Source organism: Lichenostomus cassidix, unplaced genomic scaffold, assembly GCF_008360975.1.
Source record: "Lichenostomus cassidix isolate B80296 unplaced genomic scaffold, HeHo_3.0 HiC_scaffold_38, whole genome shotgun sequence".
NCBI lineage: Eukaryota > Metazoa > Chordata > Aves > Passeriformes > Meliphagidae > Lichenostomus > Lichenostomus cassidix.
The window spans coordinates 629,575-648,894 of record NW_028147440.1 but is presented as its reverse complement, the minus strand read 5'-3'; the positions used below and the strand labels follow the sequence as shown (position 1 = coordinate 648,894).

Sequence of the window (19,320 nt, the reverse complement as noted above, 5' to 3'; positions counted from 1 at the left end):
TGGGAAAAAATGGGGAAAAATAATGGGAAAAATGGAGGAGAAAAGGGGGAAAAATGGGGGAAAAATGGGAAAAAATGGGGGAAAGTGGGAAAAATCAGAAAAAATCAGGGAAACTTGGGGAAAACTGGGAAAAGTTGGGGAAGAGTGGAAAAAATCAGGAAAAAATCAGGAAAAACTTATTTGGAAAAAATCAAGAAAAAAATCAAGAAAAAATTTGGAAAAAATAAGGAAAAAATTGGGGAAAAACCAGAAAAAAATCAGAAAAAATTGGGAAAAATTCCAAATATTGGGAAAAAATCGGAAAAAAATTGGGAAAAAATGGGGAAAAATCATCAAAAATCAGGGGAAAATTGGGAAAAAATCCGGAAAAGTTGGGAAAATCGGGAAAATCAGAGGGAAAATCAGGGGAAAATTTGGGGTTTTTGGGGAAAATCAGAGGGAAAATCAGGGGAAAAATGGGGGGAAAAAATCGGAAAGAAAAAGGAAAAAAAGTCAGGGAAAAATCAGGAAAAAATCCCAAAAAATTGGAAAAAAAATCAGAAAAAAATCGGAAAAAATCACCAAAAAATCAGGAAAAATCAGGAAAAATTCCAAATTAATCCCATTTTCCCCTCAGCACTCTCCGTCCCGGGGATTCAGAGCGCAGACTGTTGGTGGAGGTTTGGGATTGGGACAGAACTTCCCGCAATGACTTCATGGGAAAATCAGGAAAATATCCGAGAAAATTGGGGAAAATAGGAAAAAATGGAAAAAAAAAATCGGGGAAAAAACTGAAAAAAATCAGAAAAAAATTGGGAAAAAATCGGGAAAAAACAGGAAAAAATTGGGGAAAAAATTGGGAAAAAATTGGAAAAAAATTGGAAAAAATCAGGAAAAAATCGGAAAAAAATCGGAAAAAAAAGGGAAAAAAAGGGAAAAAAATCACCAAAAAAATCAGGAAAAATCAGGAAAAATTCCAAATTAATTCTGTTTTCCCCTCAGCACTCTCCGTCCCGGGGATTCGGAGCGCAGACTGTCGGTGGAGGTTTGGGATTGGGACAGAACTTCCCGCAATGACTTCATGGGCGCGATGAGCTTCGGCGTGGCTGAGCTGCTCAAGGGACATGTGGATGGATGGTAAACTGGGAATTTGGGGGAAATTTGGGAATTTTGGGGGGAAATTGGGAATTTGGGAAAAATTGGGAAAAATTCCGGGAGAAATCGGTGGAATTTGGGGGTTTTGGGGGAATTTAAGGGGATTTTAAGGGGATTTTGGGGAAAAAATTGGGGATTTTGGGGGGAATTTAAGGGGATTTTGGGGAAAAATTGGGGATTTTGGGGGAAAATATTTGGGATTTTGGGAGAAAATGGGGAATTTGGGAGAAAATGGGGAATTTGGGGGAAAATTGGGGATTTGGGGAAAAATAATTTGGGATTTGAGGGGAAAATTGGGAAAAATTCTGGAGGAAATTGGTGGGATTTGGGGGTTTTGGGGGGAATTTAAGGGGATTTTAAGGGGAATTTAAGGGGATTTTGGGGGAAAAATTTGGGATTTTGGGAAAAATTCTGGAGGAAATCGGTGGGATTTGGGGGATTTTGGGGGAAAAATTGGGATTTTGGGGGAAAAATTTGGGATTTTGGGGAAAAAATTGGGAATTTTGGGGGAAAATTGGGATTTTGAGGGGAAAATTGGGAAAAATTCTGGAGGAAATTGGTGAAATTTGGGGATTTTATGGGGGTTTTGGGGGGAAAATTGGGAAAAATTCTGGAGAAAATTGGTGGAATTTGGGGTTTGGGGAATTTAAGGGGATTTTGGGGAAAAATTGGGGATTTTGGGGGAAAATATTTGGGATTTTGGGGGAAAATTGGGAATTTGGGGAGAAAATTGGGAGAAATTCTGGAGAAAATTGGGATTTTGGGGGGAAAAATTGAGATTTGGGGAAAAATAATTGGGATTTTGGGAAAATTTGGGAATTTGGGGAAAAAATTGGGGATTTGGGGAAAAATAATTTGGGATTTTGGGGGAAAAATTGGGAAAAATTCTGGAGGAAATTGGGTTTTTTGGGGGAATTTAAGGGGATTTTAAGGGGAATTTAAGGGGGTTTGGGGGGAAAATTGAGATTTTGGGGAAAAATTGGGAATTTGGGGGAAAATTGGGATTTGGGGGGAAAAATTGGGAAAATTGGCAAAAACATTGGGAAAATCTGGGAGGTTTTGGGGGTGAATTTTGTGGCATTTGGATGGGAATTTGGAGATACATCCCCAAAAATTCCCCAAATTTTGCCAAAATACCCCATTTTTTTCCCAAAATCCCCGAAAATTCCCCAATTTTTCCCCAAAAGTTCCCAAAATTCCCCAATTTTTTCCAAAATTCTACAAATTTTCTTCAAAATCCCCGAAAATTCCCCAATTTTTTCCCCCAAAATTGCCCAAAATACCCAATTTTTTCCCAAAAGTCCCCATTTTCTCCCCAAAATCCTCCAAAATTCCCCAATTTTTCCCAAAATTCTCATTTTTTCCCCCAATTTCCAGGTTTAAGCTGCTGAACCAGGAGGAAGGCGAATATTACAATGTTCCTGTGGCTGACACTGATGACTGTGGATTGCGCCCAAAATTCGAGGTTTGGGAGCCAAAAAAATTCCCAAAAAATTCCCAAAAATTCCCCAAAAATTCCTGAATTCATTGGGATCCCAAAACTCCCCAAAATCCCAGCAGAAATCCCAAAAAAAACCCCCAAAATCTCCATGAAAAAGCAACGAATTTGAGGTTTGGGAACCAAAAAATTCCCAAAAAATTCCTAAAAATTCCCAAAAAAATTCCTGAATTCATTGGGATCCCAAAATCCCCAAAATTCCCCCAAAAACCCCAAAATCTCCATGAAAAAGCAACAAATTCGGGGTTTGGGAACCAAAAAATTTTAAAAAAATTCCCAAAAATTCCCAAAAAATTCCTGAATTCATTGGGATCCCAAAATCCCCAAAAATTCCCCAAAAAAACCCCAAAATTTCCATGAAAAAGCAAGAAATTTGAAGTTTGGGAGCTCAAAAAATTCCAAAAAAATTCCCAAAAATTCCCAAAAAATTCCTGAATTCATTGGAATCCCAAAATTCCCAAAAAAAAATCCCAAAATCTCCATGAAAAAGCAACAAATTTGAGGTTTAGGAGCCAAAAAAAGTCCCCAAAAATTCCCCAAAAATTCCCCAAAAATTCCCCCAAAAATTCCCAAAAAATTCCAAAAAAATTCCCCAAAAGATTCCTGAATTCATTGGGATCCCAAAATTCCCCAAAAATTCCCCCAAAAAACCCAAAATTTCCATGAAAAAGCAACAAATTTGAGGTTAGGGAGCTAAAAAAATTCCAAAAAAATTCCAAAATAATTCCCAAAAGTTCCAAAACAATTCCCAAAAATTTCCAAAAAAATTCCCAAAGAATTCCCAAAAAATTCCCAAAAATTCCTGAATTCATTGGGATCCCAAAATCCCCAAAAATTCCCCAAAAAAACCCCAAAATCTCCATGAAAAACAACAAATTTGAGGTATGGGAGTCAAAAAAATTCCCAAAAAATCCCAAAAAATTCCCTAAAATTCACTGGGATCCCAAAAATTCCCAGAAAACCCAAAATTCCCGAAATTTCACCAAAAAACCCCAAATTTCCCCAAAATTCTTTTGATTTTTTCCAGGCTTGCAATTATCCCCTGGAGCTTTATGAGGTAAGGAGCTTTGACCTTTGACCCCAAAATGACCCAAAAAATTGAACCCAAAAATGACCCAAAAACTGAACTCAAAATAACCCAAAAATTTCCCAAAAATTGAACTCAAAATGACCCAAAAATGACCCAAAAATGACTCAAAAATGACCCAAAATTGAACCCAAAAATTGAAATCAAAATGACCCAAAATGACCCAAAAATGACCCAAAATTTCCCCAAAAATTCCCAAAAATTCCCACAAATTACCCAAAAATCACCCCAAAAATTACCCCAAAATCACCCAAAAATCACCCCAAAATTACCCAAAATTTCCCCCAAAATTTCCCCCTAAATTACTCAAAAATTCCCCCAAAAATCACCAAAAATTCCCAAAAAAATCCCCAAAATTCCCCAAAAAACCCCAAAAAAATCACTAAAAATTCCCCAAAATCGCCAAAAATTCCCCAAAAATTCCCAAAAAATCCCCTAAAATTTCCCCAAAATCCAAAAAAAAAATCCCCAAAAAATTTCCAAAAAATTCCCAAAAAATTCCCAAAAATTCCCCAAAAATCCCAAAAAAATCCCCAAAATTTCTCAAAAATCACCCAAAAAATCACCAAAAATTGCCCAAAATTTCTCAAAAATTGCCCAAAAATTCCCCAAAAATCCCCAAAAATCACTAAAAATCACCCAAAAATCACCCAAAAATCACCCAAAAATCACCCAAAAATCACCCCAAAAATTCCAAAAAGATTCCCAAAAATCACTAAAAAATCCTCCAAAAAACCGCAAAAATTCCCAAAAAATTCCCAAAATCACACAAAAAAAAATTTCCTAAAAAATCCCTAAAAATTCCCCAAAAAACTCCAAAAAATCACTAAAAAATCCCCAAAAAATCCCAAAAATCCCCCAAAAATCCCCAAAAATTCTCCAAAAAATCCCCAAAAATCCCCACAACTGACCTTTGACCTTTCCCCTTCCAGAAAGTTCGGCGCGGCCCTGGCCCCTCCCCCTCCCCCTCGCCAGGCCCCTCCCCCTGCCCCTCCCCCTCCCCCACCGAGGCCAAGAGGAGTTTGCTGGGAGGAGGAAGATCCCAGTTGGCAGATTTCACCTTCCTGATGGTGCTGGGAAAGGGCAGCTTCGGAAAGGTGAGAATTCCCCGAAAAAATTTGGAAATTCCCGAAAAATTCCCGAAAAAACGACGTGAAAATTGGTGAAAAAATGGCAAAAAACGGTGGAAAATGACCTAAAATGACCCCAAAATGGGCCTAGAATAACCCAAATCACCCCAAAACTCACCTGGACACTCCTGGGGGGAAAATATCCCAGAATTCCTGGAATTCCCCCAAAAAAATTTGGGAATTCTGGAAAAAAATGGGTGAAAATCGGTGAAAAAAAAGTCAAAAAATGGTGAAAAATGACCCCAAAATGACCCCAAAACTCACCTGGATACACCTGAGGGAAAGGTGAGAATTCCCGAAAAATTCCCAAAAAATTCCCCAAAATTTCCAAAAAAATTCCCAAAAAGTTCCCCAAAAAAAGGTGAAAAAATGGCACAAAATGGGGAAAATAGAGTGAAAAATGGCAAAAAATGACCCCAAAGTGACCCCAGAAGTCACCTGGGTGATTTCACCTTCCTGATGGTGCTGGGAAAGAGCAGCTTCGGAAAGGTGAGAATTCCCCAAAAATTCCCGGAAAAAAATTTGGGAATTCTGGAAAAAACTGGTGAAAAAATGGGGAAAATCGAGCAAAAAATGGGGAAAAAATGGCAAAAAATGGGGAAAATCGAGCAAAAAATGGGGAAAAATGACCCCAAAATGACCCCAAAACTCACCTGGATGCACCTGAAGGAAAGGTGAGTCTTGAAATTCCTGGAATTTCTGGAATTCCCAAAAAATTTGGGAAAAAGTGGTGCAAAAAATGGTGAAAAAATGTGGAAAATCGAGCAAAAAATGGGGAAAAATGACCCCAAAATGACCCCAAAAGTCACCTGGATGATTTCACCTTCCTGATGGTGCTGGGAAAAGGGAGCTTCGGAAAGGTGAGAATTCCCGGGAAAAAATTTGGGAATTCCCGAAAAATTCCCGAAAAAACGACGTGAAAATTGGTGAAAAAATGGCAAAAAACGGTGGAAAATGACCCCAAATGACCCCAAAATGGGCCTAGAATAACCCAAATCACCCCAAAACTCACCTGGACACTCCTGGGGGAAAATATCCCAGAATTCCTGGAATTCCCCCAAAAAAATTTGGGAATTCTGGAAAAAAATGGGTGAAAATCGGTGAAAAAAATGTCAAAAAATGGTGAAAAATGACCCCAAAATGACCCCAAAATGACCCCAAAACTCACCTGGATACACCTGAGGGAAAGGTGAGAATTCCCGAAAAATTCCCAAAAAATTCCCCAAAATTTCCAAAAAAATTCCCAAAAAGTTCCCCAAAAAAAGGTGAAAAAATGGCACAAAATGGGGAAAATAGAGTGAAAAATGGCAAAAAATGACCCCAAAGTGACCCCAAAAGTCACCTGGATGATTTCACCTTCCTGATGGTGCTGGGAAAAGGCAGTTTCAGAAAGGTGAGAATTCCCCGAAAATTCCCCAAAAAAATTTGGGAATTCTGGAAAAAACTGGTGAAAAAACGGGAAAAAACGGTGAAAAAATGGGGGAAAATAGAGCAAAAAATGGGAAAGAAATGGCAAAAAATGACCCCAAAATGACCCCAAGATGAGCCCAAATCACCCCAAAACTCACCTGGATACACCTGAGGGAAAGGTGAGAATTCCCGAAAAATTCCCCCAAAAAGTTTGGGAATTCTGGAAAAAACTGGGCGAAAATTGGGGAAAAAACGGTGAAAAAATGGCAAAAAATGGCGAAAAATGACCCCAAAATGGACCCAAAATAACTCCAAATCACCCCAAAAGTCACCTGGATGCACCTGAGGGAAAGGTAAGTCTTGAAATTCCTGGAATTTCTGGAATTCCCAAAAAATTCTGGAAAAAATGGTGCAAAAAGTGGTGAAAAAATGTGGAAAATCGAGCAAAAAATGGGGGAAAATGACCCGAAAATTGGGGAAAAAAACGGAAAAAAATGGGAAAAAAAGTGGGAAAAATTCCCAAAAAATTCCCAAAAAATTCCCAAAATTTCCCCAAACTGCCCCGCAGGTGATGCTGGTGGAACGGAGAAGAAAAAAGTTACAAAAAAATTGAAAAAAAATCAGGAAAAAATCGAAAAAAATTGAAAAAAAAAGGAAAAAAATCGAAAAAAATTCCTCAAAAAATCGCAAAAATTCCCAAAAAATTCCCAAAAAATTCCCAAAATTCCCCTAAACTGCCCCGCAGGTGATGCTGGCGGAACAGAGAGGAAAAAAGTTACCAAAAATTGGAAAAAATTGGAAGGAAATCGAGAAAAAATCAGAAAAAAATCGAAAAAAATTGAAAAAAAATCGAATAAAAATGCAAAAAAAGCGGGAAAAATTCCCAAAAAATTCCCAAAAATCCCTGGGATTGTCCCGCAGGTGATGCTGGCGGAACGGAGAGGAAAAAAGTTACCAAAAATTTGGAAAAATTGGAAGAAAATCGAGAAAAAATCGAAAAAAATCAAAAAAAATTGGAAGGAAATCGAAAAAAAAATCTAAAAAAAATGGAAAAAAAGCTGGAAAAAATCCCAAAAAATTTCCAAAAATCCCTGGGATTGTCCTGCAGGTGATGCTGGTGGAACAGAGAGGAAAAAAGTTACCAAAAATTGGAAGAAAATCGAGGAAAAATTGAAAAAAATCGAAAAAAACCGGAAAAAATCCGAAAAAAAATCGCAAAAATTCCCAAATAATTCCCAAAAAATCCCAAAAATTTCCCAAAATTTCCCCAAACTCCCCCGCAGGTGATGCTGGTGGAACAGAGAGGAAAAACTTTACCAAAAATTGGAAAAAATTGGAAGAAAATCGAGAAAAAATCAGAAAAAATCAGAAAAAAATTGAAAAAAAATCGAAAAAAAATGGAAAAAAAGCGGGAAAAATTCCCAAAGAATTCCCAAAAATCCCTGGGATTGTCCCGCAGGTGATGCTGGTGGAACGGAGAGGAAAAAAGTTACCAAAAATTGGAAGAAAATCGAGGAAAAATTGAAAAAAATCGAAAAAAACCGGAAAAAATCCGAAAAAAAATCGCAAAAATTCCCAAATAATTCCCAAAAAATCCCAAAAATTTCCCAAAATTTCCCCAAACTCCCCCGCAGGTGATGCTGGTGGAACAGAGAGGAAAAACTTTACCAAAAATTGGAAAAAATTGGAAGAAAATCGAGAAAAAATCAGAAAAAATCAGAAAAAAATTGAAAAAAAATCGAAAAAAAATGGAAAAAAAGCGGGAAAAATTCCCAAAGAATTCCCAAAAATCCCTGGGATTGTCCCGCAGGTGATGCTGGTGGAACGGAGAGGAAAAAAGTTACCAAAAATTGGAAGAAAATCGAGGAAAAATCGAAAAAAATTGGAAAAAAATGGAAAAAATTCGCCAAAAAATCGCAAAAATTCCCAAAAAATTCCCAAAATTTCCCCAAACTCCCCTGCAGGTGATGCTGGTGGAACGGAGAGAAAAAATGTTGCAACAAAATTGAAAAATAATTCGACACATTTTTTTTTAAATTGAAAAAAAATCGAAAAAAATCAGAAAAAAATTCAGAAAAAAATCAGAAAAAAATCGAAAAAAAATGGAAAAAAAGCTGGAAAAATTCCCAAAAAATTCCTAAAAATCCCTGGGATTATCCCGCAGGTGATGCTGGTGGAACGGAGAGAAAAAAAGTCGCAAAAAAATTGAAAAATAATTAGACAAATTTTTTTTAAATTGAAAAAAATCGAAAAAAATCAGAAAAAAATTCAGAAAAAAATCAGAAAAAAATCGAAAAAAATTCCTCAAAAAATTGCAAAAATTCCCAAAAAATTCCCAAAAATCCCCCAAACTGCCCCGCAGGTGATGCTGGCGGAACGGAAAGGAAAAATGTTACCAAAAATATGGAAAAAATTGGAAGAAAATCGAGAAAAAATCAGAAAAAAATCAGAAAAAAATCGGAAAAAATCGGAAAAAAATCGAAAAAAAACCCAAAAAATTCCCAAAAAATTCCCAAAATTTCCCCAAACTCCCCCGCAGGTGATGCTGGCGGAACAGAGAGGAAAAAAGTTACCAAAAATTGAAAAAAATTGGAAGAAAATCGAGAAAAAATCAGAAAAAATTCGAAAAAAATTCGAAAAAAAATCGAAAAAAAATCGAAAAAAAGCCCAAAAAATTCCCAAAAAATTCCCAAAAATCCCTGGGATTGTCCCGCAGGTGATGCTGGCGGAACGGAGAGGTTCAGCCGAGCTTTTCGCCATCAAGATCCTGAAGAAGGACGTGGTGGTGCAGGACGACGACGCTGCCTCCACCCTGGTGGAGAGGCGTGTCCTGGCGCTGGGGCCACGCCCACACTTCCTCACCCACCTGCACTCCACCTTCCAGACCCCCGTGAGCAACTGGGGCAAACTGGTTTGGACTGGGAGGGAAAAACCTGGTGGTTTTGGGGCGAAAAATGGGGATTTTGGGGGGGGAAATGGGGATTTTGGGGGGAATAATGGGGATTTTGGGGGGAAAAATGGGGATTTTGGGGGGAAAATGGGGATTTTAGGGGGGAAAATGGGGATTTGGGGGAGAAAAACGGGACTGGGAGGGACTGGGAGGCACTGGGAGGAAAAAATCCTGGTGGTTTTGGAGTGAAAAATGGGGGTTTAGGGTGAAAAATGGGAGTTTTAGGGGGGAAATGGGACTGGGATGGACTGGGATTGACTGGGATGCGTTGGGATGAACTGGGAGGGACTGGGAGGGGATTGGGATTGACTGGGAATCAATGGGAATCACTAGGAATCAATGGAAGTCAATGGAAATCAATGGGAATTAATGGGAACCAATGGGAATCAATGGGAATGAATGGGAATCAATGGGAATGAATGGAAGTCAATGGGAATCAATGGGAATGAATGTGAGCCAATGGGAATGAATGGAAGACAATGGGAATGAATGGGAGTCCATGGGAATCAATGGGATGAATTGGATGAATGGGAATCAATGGGAACCAATGGGAATCAGTGGAAATCAATGAGAATCAATGGAAATCAATGGGAACCAATGGGAGTCAATGGGAATCAATGGGAATAAATGGGAATGAATGGAAGTCAATGGGAATGAATGGGAATCAATGGGAACCAATGGGAATGAATGGGAATCAATGGGAATCAATGGGAATCAGTGGAAATCAACGGGAATCAATGGGAACCAACGGGAATCAATGGGAATCAATGGGAGGCAATGGGAATGAATGGGAAACAATGGGAAGTCAATGGGAATGAATGGGAAACAATGAGAATCAATGGGAATGAATGGGAAACAATGGGAATCAATGGGAAACAACGGGAATCAGTGGAAATCAATGGGATCAATGGGAATGAATGGAAGTCAATGGGAGTCAATGGGATGAATGGAAGTCAATGGGAATCAATGGGAATGAATGGAAGTCAATGTGAGCCAATGGGAGTCAATGGGAATCAATGGGAATTAAAGGGAATCAATGGGAACCAATGGAAGTTAATGGGAATCAATGGGAGCCAAAGGGAATCAATGGAAGTCAATAGGAATCAATGGAAATTTTGGGGATTTTCCAGGGATTTTTGGGGATTTTTGGGGCACTGGGCTGAACTGGGATGAACTGGGAGTGAACTGGGAGTGAACTGGTGTGAACTGGGTGCAGGACCAGCTGTATTTCGTGATGGAATCTCTGGGAAGGGCTGGAATTTCATGGGATTTTGGGGATTTTTTGGGGATTTTTTTGGAATTTTTTGGAATTTCGGGGCACTGGGCTGAACTGGGAGTGAACTGGGATGAACTGGGATGAACTGGGCTGAACTGGGAGAGCTCCATGCTCTGTTTTCTCCTGGAATCGCTGAGGGGGGCTGGAATTTGGTGGGAATTTCATGGAATTTTGGGGATTTTTTTTTTATTTTTTGGGAATTTTTGGGGATTTCGGGGCTCTGGGGATAAACTGGGACCGGACCAGTCCAAACTGGTGCAAACTGGTTTGAACTGGGCGCAGGACCGGCTGTATTTCGTGATGGAATATGTCACTGGGGGAGACCTGATGTACCACATCCAGCAGGTCGGGAAGTTCAAGGAGCCTCACGCGGCGTGAGTGACCCAAAATTCCCGAAAAAGTTCCCAAAAAAGTTCCCAAAAATTCCCAAAAAAATTCCCCAAAAATTCCCAAAAAATTCCCCAAAAATTTCCCAAAAAATTCCTGAAAAAATCGCCAAAAATTTGAAAAAATCCCCCAAAAAATCCCCAAAAAATCCCCAAAAATTTCCCAAAAAATTCCCCAAAAAATAAAAAAAATTTCCCCAAAAATTTCCCCAAAAATCCGCAAAAATTTCCAAAAAATTCACAAGAAATTCACAAAAAATTCACAAAAAAATTCACAAAAAATTTCCAAAAAATTCACAAAAAATTCCCCCCCAAAAAATCCCCAAAAATTCCTCCAAAATTTCCCCAAAAATCCGCAAAAATTCCCAAAAAAATCCCAAAAAAATCAAAAAAATTTCCCAAAAAATTTCCCAAAAAATTTCCAAAAAATTCCCAAAAAATTCCCCCCCAAAAAATCCCCAAAAATTCCTCCAAAATTTCCCCAAAAAATCCGCCAAAATTCCCAAAAAATTCCCCAAAAATTCCCAAAAAAATCCCCAAAAATTTTTAAAAATCAAAAAAAAATCCCAAAAATGCCCCAAAAAAATCCCCCCAAAATCCCCCCAAAATTCCCAAAAATTCCCTAAGAATTCCCAAAAAATTCCCCAAAAAATCCCCAAAAAATCCCCAAAAATTCCCCAAAAATTCTGGAAATTCCCAGAATTTATTCCCAAAAAATCTCTGGGATCACTGGGAAAATTCCTGGGGTTTTTCCCCAATCGAATTTTGCCAAAAATCCCCAGAAAAATCCCCAAAAATCGATGAAAATTTACCCCAAATTCCCAAAAATTCATGAAAATTTCCAAAATTGATTCCCCCAAAATTCATGGGATTTCTAGGAAAACTCCTGGGGAGTTTTGTGATTTAATTTTGCCAAAAAATCCCCGGAAAAATCAGCAAAAATCCTTCAAAATTTACCCCAAATTCCCAAAAATTCCCCCCAAATTTCCCCCCGAAATTCACCCCAAAATTTCCTCCAAATTTTCCCTCAAATTCCCCCAGAATTCCCCCAAAAATTCCCGAAAATTTCCCAAAATTTCCTCCTAAATTCCTCCAAAATCCCCAAAATTTCCTCCAAATTTTCCCTCAAATTCCCCCAAAATTCCCCAAAAATTTCCCAAAATTTCCTCCTAAAATCCCCAAAAATCCCCAAAATTTCCTCCAAATTTCCCCCAAATTCCCCCAAAATTTCCCAAAAATCCCCAAAATTCCCAAAAATTCCCCCAAATTCCCATTTTTTCCAGGTTTTATGCAGCTGAAATCGCCATTGGACTTTTCTTCCTGCACAACCAAGGAATCATCTACAGGTGAGGGAGATCCTGAAATTCCCAAAACTCCCAAAATTTCTGATCCCAAATTCCCAAAATTCCCAAAATTCCCAAAATTCCCAAAATTCCCAAAATTTCTGATCCCCAAAATCCCAAAATTCCCCAAATTTCTACTTTAAAATCCCAAAATTCCCAAAATTCCCAAAATTCCCAAAATTCCCAAAATTCCTGCTCCCAAAATCCTGAAATTTCCAAAATTCCTGCTCCCAAAATCCCAAAATTCCCCAAATTTCTGCTCCCAAAATCCCCCAAAATTCCCCCAAAAATTCCCAAAATTAGCGAAAATTCTGCTCCTGAAATTCTCGAAATTTCTGCTCCCAAAATCCCAAAATTCCCAAAATTCCCAAAATTTCTGATCCCAAAATCCCAAAATTTCTGATCCCAAAATCCCAAAATTTCTGATCCCAAAATTCCCCAAATTCCCAAAATTTCTACTTTAAAATCCCAAAATTTCCAAAATTCCCAAAATTTCTGCTCCCAAAATCCCCCAAAATTCCCCCAAAAATTCCCAAAATTAGCAAAAATGCTGCTCCTGAAATTCCCAAAATTTCTGCTCCCAAATCCCAAAATTCCCAAAATTTCTGATCCCAAAACCCCAAAATTTCTGCTTTAAAATCCCAAAATTCCCAAAATTTCTGCTTTAAAATTCCAAAATTCCCAAAATTCCTGCTCCCAAAATCCCAAAATTTCCAAAATTCCCAAAATTCCTACTCCCAAAATCCCAAAATTCCCAAAATTTCTGCTCCCAAAATCCTCCAAAATTCCCCCAAAAATTCCCAAAATTAGCGAAAATTCTGCTCCTCAAATTCCCAAAATTTCTGCTCCCAAAATCCCAAAACCCCAAAATTTCTGATCCCAAAATTCCCAAAATTTCTGCTTTAAAATCCCAAAATTCCCAAAATTCCCAAAATTTCTGCTTTAAAATCCCAAAATTCCCAAAGTTTTTGCTCCTGAAATTCCCAAAATTCCCAAAATTTCTGCTTTAAAATCCCAAAATTCCCAAAATTTCTGCTCCCAAAATCTCAAAATCCCCCAAATCCTCAAATTCCCTAAATTAAGAAAAAAACCAAATTAAAAAAAAAAATTCCCTCAAAAATCCCAAATAGATGAAAAAAAAAAAACCTCAAAAAATCAAAAAAATCCCAAAAAATTCCCAAAAAAATCCCCCAAAAATCCCCAAATTCCCTAAAATCAAAAAAGCCCCAAATTGCAAAAAAAATTCCCTCAAAAATCCCCAAGAAATTTTTTTTAAAAAGTAAAAAAAAACCCCAAAAGACCCCAAAAAATTCTGAAAAAATACCAAAAAATTCCAAAAGAATCCCAAAAAGTTCCAAAAAATTTCCAAAAATCAAAGAAATTCCCCAAAATCCCAAAAATTTAAAAAAACCTCAAAACCTCTAAAAAATATCATAAAAATTAACAGAAAAACCTTTAAAAAATGCCAAAAAAACCCCAAAAAATTCCCCGAAAATTCCAAAAAATTCCAAAAAAATCCCCAAAAAATTCCCCAAAATCCCCAAATTCCCAAAAAAAGAGAAAACCAAATTTAAAAAAATTCCTCAAAATTCCAAAAGAAATTTTAAAAAAATTGCAAAAAACCTCAAAAAACCCACAAAAAACCCCCCAAAAAATCCCAAAAAATTCCCAAAAAATTCCCAAAAATTCCCAAAAATACCCAAAAAATTCCCAAAAATCCCAAAAGTTTTAAAAACCTCAAAACCGCTAAAAAGGTCATAAAAATGAACAAAAAACTCTTTAAAAATTAAAAAAAACCCCCAAAATTCCAAAATTTTCCCAAAAAATTCCAAAAAAATTTTTTTAAATTCCCCAAAAATCCCAAAATCCCTGAAATCCCAAAATTAAAAAAAAATCCCCCAAATTCCCTCCAAAATCCACCCAAAAAATAAAAAGAATTCTAAAAAAACCTCAAAAAACCCTCAAAAAACCCTCAAAAAACCTCAAAAAAATTCTCAAAAAAATCCCAAAAAATTCTGAAAAAATCCCAAAAAATTCCCAAAATTCCCAGAACCCCCAGAATTCCCAAAAATTCCGGAATTTCAGGGATCTGAAGCTGGACAACGTGATGCTGGACGCCGCTGGCCACGTGAAGATCACTGATTTCGGGATGTGCAAAGACCCAAAAAATTCCCAAAAATTCCCAAAAAATCCCCAAAAAATTCCCAAAAATTCCCCAAAAAAATCCCAAAAAATCCCCCCAAAAATCCCAAAAAATCCCCCAAAAATCCCAAAAAAATCCCAAAAAATCCCCAAAAATCCCAATAAATTCCCCAAAATCCCCAAATTCCCTAAAATAAAAAACAATTGAAAAAAATTCCCTCAAAAATCTCCAATAAATTTTAAAAAAATTCTGAAAAAATTTTTTAAAATCTCAAAAAAATTCCCAAAAAATTCCCAAAAAATTCCCAAAAAATTCCCAAAAATTCCAAAAATTCCAAAATATTCCCAAAAATCCCCAAATCCCCAAAAAATCCCAAAAAGCCCAAAACTTAAAAAAGTCCCTCAAATCCCTTAAAAAATTCCATAAAAATTAACAAAAAACCCTTAAAAATCCAAAACCACCCAAAAAATTCCCAAAAAAATCCCAAAAAATTCTGAAAAAACCCCAAAAAATTCCCAAAATTCCCAGAACCCCCAGAATTCCCAAAAATTCCGGAATTTCAGGGATCTGAAGCTGGACAACGTGATGCTGGACGCCGCTGGCCACGTGAAGATCACTGATTTCGGGATGTGCAAAGAAACATCCCAAAAAATACCAAAAAATCCCAAAAAATTCCCCGAAAATTCCAAAAAAATCCCAAAAAATCCGCAAAAACTCCTCCAAAAATTCCAAAAAATTCCAAAAAAATCCCAAAAAAATCCCCCAAATCCCCAAATTCCCTAAAATAAAAGAAAACCAAATTAAATAAAAATTCCTCAAAATTCCTAATAAATTTAAAAATAAATTCCAAAAAACCCACCAAAAAACCCCCGGAAAAAACCAAAAAATTCCCCAAAAAAATTCCCAAAAATCAAAAAAATTCCCAAAATCCCAAAAATGAAAAAAAGCCCCTCAAAGCTCTTAAATAATCCCAGAAAAATAAACAAAAAATCCTTTAAAAAATGCCAAAAACCCCAAAAAACCGCTGAAAAAACCCCAAAAAACACCCAAAAAAATTCCAAAAAAATTCCCAAAAATCCCAAGAAATCCCAAAAATTCCCAGAATTCCCAAAAACTCCCAAATTTCAGGGATCTGAAGCTGGACAACGTGATGCTGGACGCCGCTGGCCACGTGAAGATCACTGATTTCGGGATGTGCAAAGAAACATCCCAAAAAATTCCCCAAAAAATTCCCAAAAAATTCCCCAAAAATTCCAAAAAAATCCCAAAAAAATCCCAAAAAATCCCCAAAAAATTCCCAAAAAATCCCCCAAAAAATCCCAAAAAATCCCCCAAAAAATCCCAAAAAATTCCCCAAAATCCCCAAATTCCCTAAAATAAAAGAAAACCAAATAAAAAAAATTCCTCAAAATTTCCAATAAATTTCAAAATAAACTTAAAAAAACCTCAAAGAAACCCCAAAAAGCCCCCAAAAAATTCCAAAAAACCCCCAAAAAATCCCAAAAATTCCCAAAAAATTCCAAAACAATCCCAAAAAATCCCAATAAAATTCCCTAAAAATCCCCCAATTCCCTAAAATTAAAAAAAAACCAAATTCCAAAAAACATTCCCTCAAAAATCCCCAAGAAATTTTTAAAAAACCCCAAAAAACCCACAAAAAATCCCCCAAAAATTCCGAAAAAAATCCAAAAAAATTTTTTTTAATTCCCCAAAAAATCCCCAAATTCCCAAACTCTGAAAAAATTCTCAAAATTCCCTCCAAAATCCCTCCAAAAAATAAAAAAAAATTTAAAAAAACCCCAAAAAACCTCAAAAAACCCCAAAAAAAACCCTGAAAAATTCCAAAAAAAATCCAAAAAATTCCCAAACATCCCCTAATAATTTCCAACATTCCCAAATTCCCAAAAATTCCCAAATTTTAGGGATCTGAAGCTGGACAACGTGATGCTGGACGCCGCTGGCCACGTGAAGATCACTGATTTCGAGATGTGCAAAGAAACATCCCAAAAAATGCCAAAAAAAGCCCCAAAAAATTCCCAAAAAATTCCGGAAAAAATTCCAAAAAATTCCCCAAAAAATCCCAAAAAATTCCCAAAAAATACCCAAAAAATCCAAAAAATTCCCAAAAAATACCAAAAAATTCCCCCAAAAATCCCCACATTTCCTAAAATAAAAAAAAACCAAAAAAATTCCCCCAAAAATCCCCAATAAATTGGAAAAAAAACCTCAAAAAAACCACAAAAAATCCCCAAAAAAATTCCGAAAAAATCTTTTAAAATCCCAAAAATCCCCAAAAATCCCAAAATTCCCAAAATTCTCAAAAAATCCCCAAAAATTCCTCCCCAAAATCCTCAAAACCCCTAAAAAATCCCATTAAAAAACCCCAAAAAATCCCCCAAAAAAGCAAAAAAAAACCCCAAAAATCCCCCAAAAAATCAAAAAAAAATTTTTTTTAAATTCCTGAAAGATGCCAAAATTCCTGAAATCCCAAAAAATTCCCAAAATTCCCGAATTCCAGGGATCTGAAGCTGGACAACGTGATGCTGGACGCCGCTGGCCACGTGAAGATCACTGATTTCGGGATGTGCAAAGAGAACATTTTCCCTGGAAACACAACCAGGACTTTCTGTGGAACTCCTGATTACATCGCCCCTGAGGTGAGCAATTCCCAAAAATCCCCAAATTCCCGAAATTCCCAAAATTTTTTGGGGGAAAAGGGAAAAATTCCGGGAGAAAAAGGTGGAAATTTGGGGGAAAAATGGGGAAAATGGAATTTTTTTTTATTTTTTTTGTGGTTTTTGGCTTTTTTTTTGGAATTTTGGGGATTTTGATGAGGTGGGAATTAGAAATTCCCAAAAATCCCGAAATTCCTGGAATTCTGGGAGGGAGAGGAAAAAATTCCAGGAGAAAAAGGTGGAAATTTGGGGAAAAAACTGATTTTTTTGAATTTTTTGGGGTTTTTTGAGCATTTTTTGGTGGTTTTTGGGGATTTTGGGGAGTTGGAAATTAGGAAATCCCGGAATTCCCAAAAATCCCAAAATTCCTGGAATTTTTTGGGGGAAAAGGGAAAAATTCCGGGAGAAAATGGTTGAAATTTGGGGGAAAAACAACAAAAAAAGTGGAATTTTTTGGGTTTTTTGGTGGTTTTTTTGGGGATTTTGGGAAGATGGAAGTTGGGAATTCCCAAAAATCCCCAAATTCCCCAAAATTCCCAAAATTTTTGGGGGCAAAAGGGAAAAATTCCGGGAGAAAAAGGATGACATTTGGGGGGAAAATGGATTTTTTGAGATTTTTTTGGGTGGTTTTTGGTGGTTTTTGGGGAATTTTGGAGAGGTGGGAATTGGGAAATCCTGGAATTCCCGAAATTCCCGAAATTCCTGAAATTCCCAAAATTTTTGGGGTGAGAGGAAAAAATTCCAGGAGAAAACGGTGGAAATTTGGGGAAAAAAGGGGAAAAATGGATTTTTTTTTTATTTTTTGAGTGTTTTTTGGCTTTTTTTTTTTAATTTTGGGGATTTTGATGAGGTGGGAATTAGAAATTCCCAAAAATCCCGAAATTCCTGGAATTCTGGAGGAAAGGGGAAAAAATTCCGGGAGAAAAAGGTGGAAATTTGGGGAAAAAACTGATTTTTTTGGATTTTTTGGGGTTTTTTGAGCATTTTTTGGTGGTTTTTGGGGATTTTGGGGAGTTGGAAATTAGGAAATCCCGGAATTCCCAAAAATCCCAAAATTCCTGGAATTTTTTGGGGGAAAAGGGAAAAATTCCGGGAGAAAATGGTTGAAATTTGGGGAAAAAACAACAAAAAAAGTGGAATTTTTTGGGTTTTTTGGTGGTTTTTTTGGGGATTTTGGGAAGATGGAAGTTGGGAATTCCCAAAAATCCCCAAATTCCCCAAAATTCCCAGAATTTTTTGGGGGAAAAGGGAAAAATTCCGGGAGAAAAAGGATGAAATTTGGGGAAAAAATGGATTTTTTGGGCTTTTTTTGGGTGTTTTTTGGTGGTTTTTTGGGGAATTTTGGAGAGGTGGGAATTGGGAAATCCCGGAATTCCCCAAATTCCCAAAATTCCCGGAATTTTTAGGGGGGAAAGGGAAAAATTCCGGGAGAAAACGGTGGAAATTTGGGGGAAAAACGACAAAAAAAGTGGAATTTTTTGGGTTTTTTGGTGGTTTTTTTGGGGATTTTGGGAAGATGGAAGTTGGGAATTCCCAAAAATCCCCAAATTCCCCAAAATTCCCAAAATTTTTTGGGGGAAAAGGGAAAAATTCCGGGAGAAAAAGGATGAAATTTGGGGGGAAAATGGATTTTTTGGGCTTTTTTTGGGTGTTTTTTGGTGGTTTTTTGGGGAATTTTGGAGAGGTGGGAATTGGGAAATACTAGAATTCCCAAAAATCCCAAAATTCCCAAAATTCTGGAGGGGAAAAGGGAGAAATTCCGGGAGAAAACAATGGAAATTTGGGGAAAAAATTAAAAAAAAAAAAAAAGAGAAAATTTGGGATTTTTTGGGTGGTTTTTGGGAATTTTGGGAATTTCGGGGAGATGGGAGTTGGGAATTCCCAAAAATCCTGAAATTCCTGGAATTCTGGGGGGAAAAGGCAAAAATTCTGGGAGAAAATGGTGGAAATTTGGGGAAAAAAGGGGGAAAAATGGAATTTTTTGGGATTTTTTGGGTGTTTTTTGGTGGTTTTTTGGGAATTTTGGGAATTTTGGGGAGCTGGAAATTAGGAAATCCCGGAATTCCCAAAAATCCCAAAATTCCCGGAATTTTTAGGGGGAAAAGGGAAAAATTCCGGGAGAAAATGGTGGAAATTTGGGGAAAAAATGGGGAAAAATGGAATTTTTTTGGATTTTTTTGGTGGTTTTTTGGGAATTTTGGGGACAAGGTGGGAATTGGGAAATCCTGGAATTCCCAAAATTCCCAAAATTCCCAAAATTCCCAAAATTCCCAAAATTCCCAAAATTC

General features: G+C 36.9%; 2 protein-coding genes across 7 annotated transcripts in view; both read left to right on the top strand.

The window, feature by feature from the left end:
- LOC146422877 (reticulocalbin-3-like) overlaps positions 1-16,460 on the top strand; it is a 62,203-nt gene extending 45,743 nt beyond the window's left edge. Inside the window, exon 7 of the mRNA XM_085045665.1 lies at positions 16,381-16,460. The gene's annotated coding sequence lies outside the window, so the exon portion shown is untranslated. The remainder of the gene's footprint in view (positions 1-16,380) is intronic.
- The window catches only part of PRKCG (protein kinase C gamma), a 54,766-nt gene that overhangs the window by 21,235 nt on the left and 14,211 nt on the right, over positions 1-19,320 (top strand). For all 6 annotated transcript variants that reach the window (XM_085045646.1, XM_085045650.1, XM_085045647.1 and 3 more), the window contains 8 exons: positions 982-1,116; positions 2,512-2,599; positions 3,660-3,689; positions 4,652-4,816; positions 8,976-9,149; positions 10,768-10,859; positions 12,155-12,217; positions 16,876-17,014. In XM_085045646.1, coding sequence (XP_084901772.1) covers positions 982-1,116; positions 2,512-2,599; positions 3,660-3,689; positions 4,652-4,816; positions 8,976-9,149; positions 10,768-10,859; positions 12,155-12,217; positions 16,876-17,014 — 886 coding nt within the window. The remainder of the gene's footprint in view (positions 1-981; positions 1,117-2,511; positions 2,600-3,659; positions 3,690-4,651; positions 4,817-8,975; positions 9,150-10,767; positions 10,860-12,154; positions 12,218-16,875; positions 17,015-19,320) is intronic.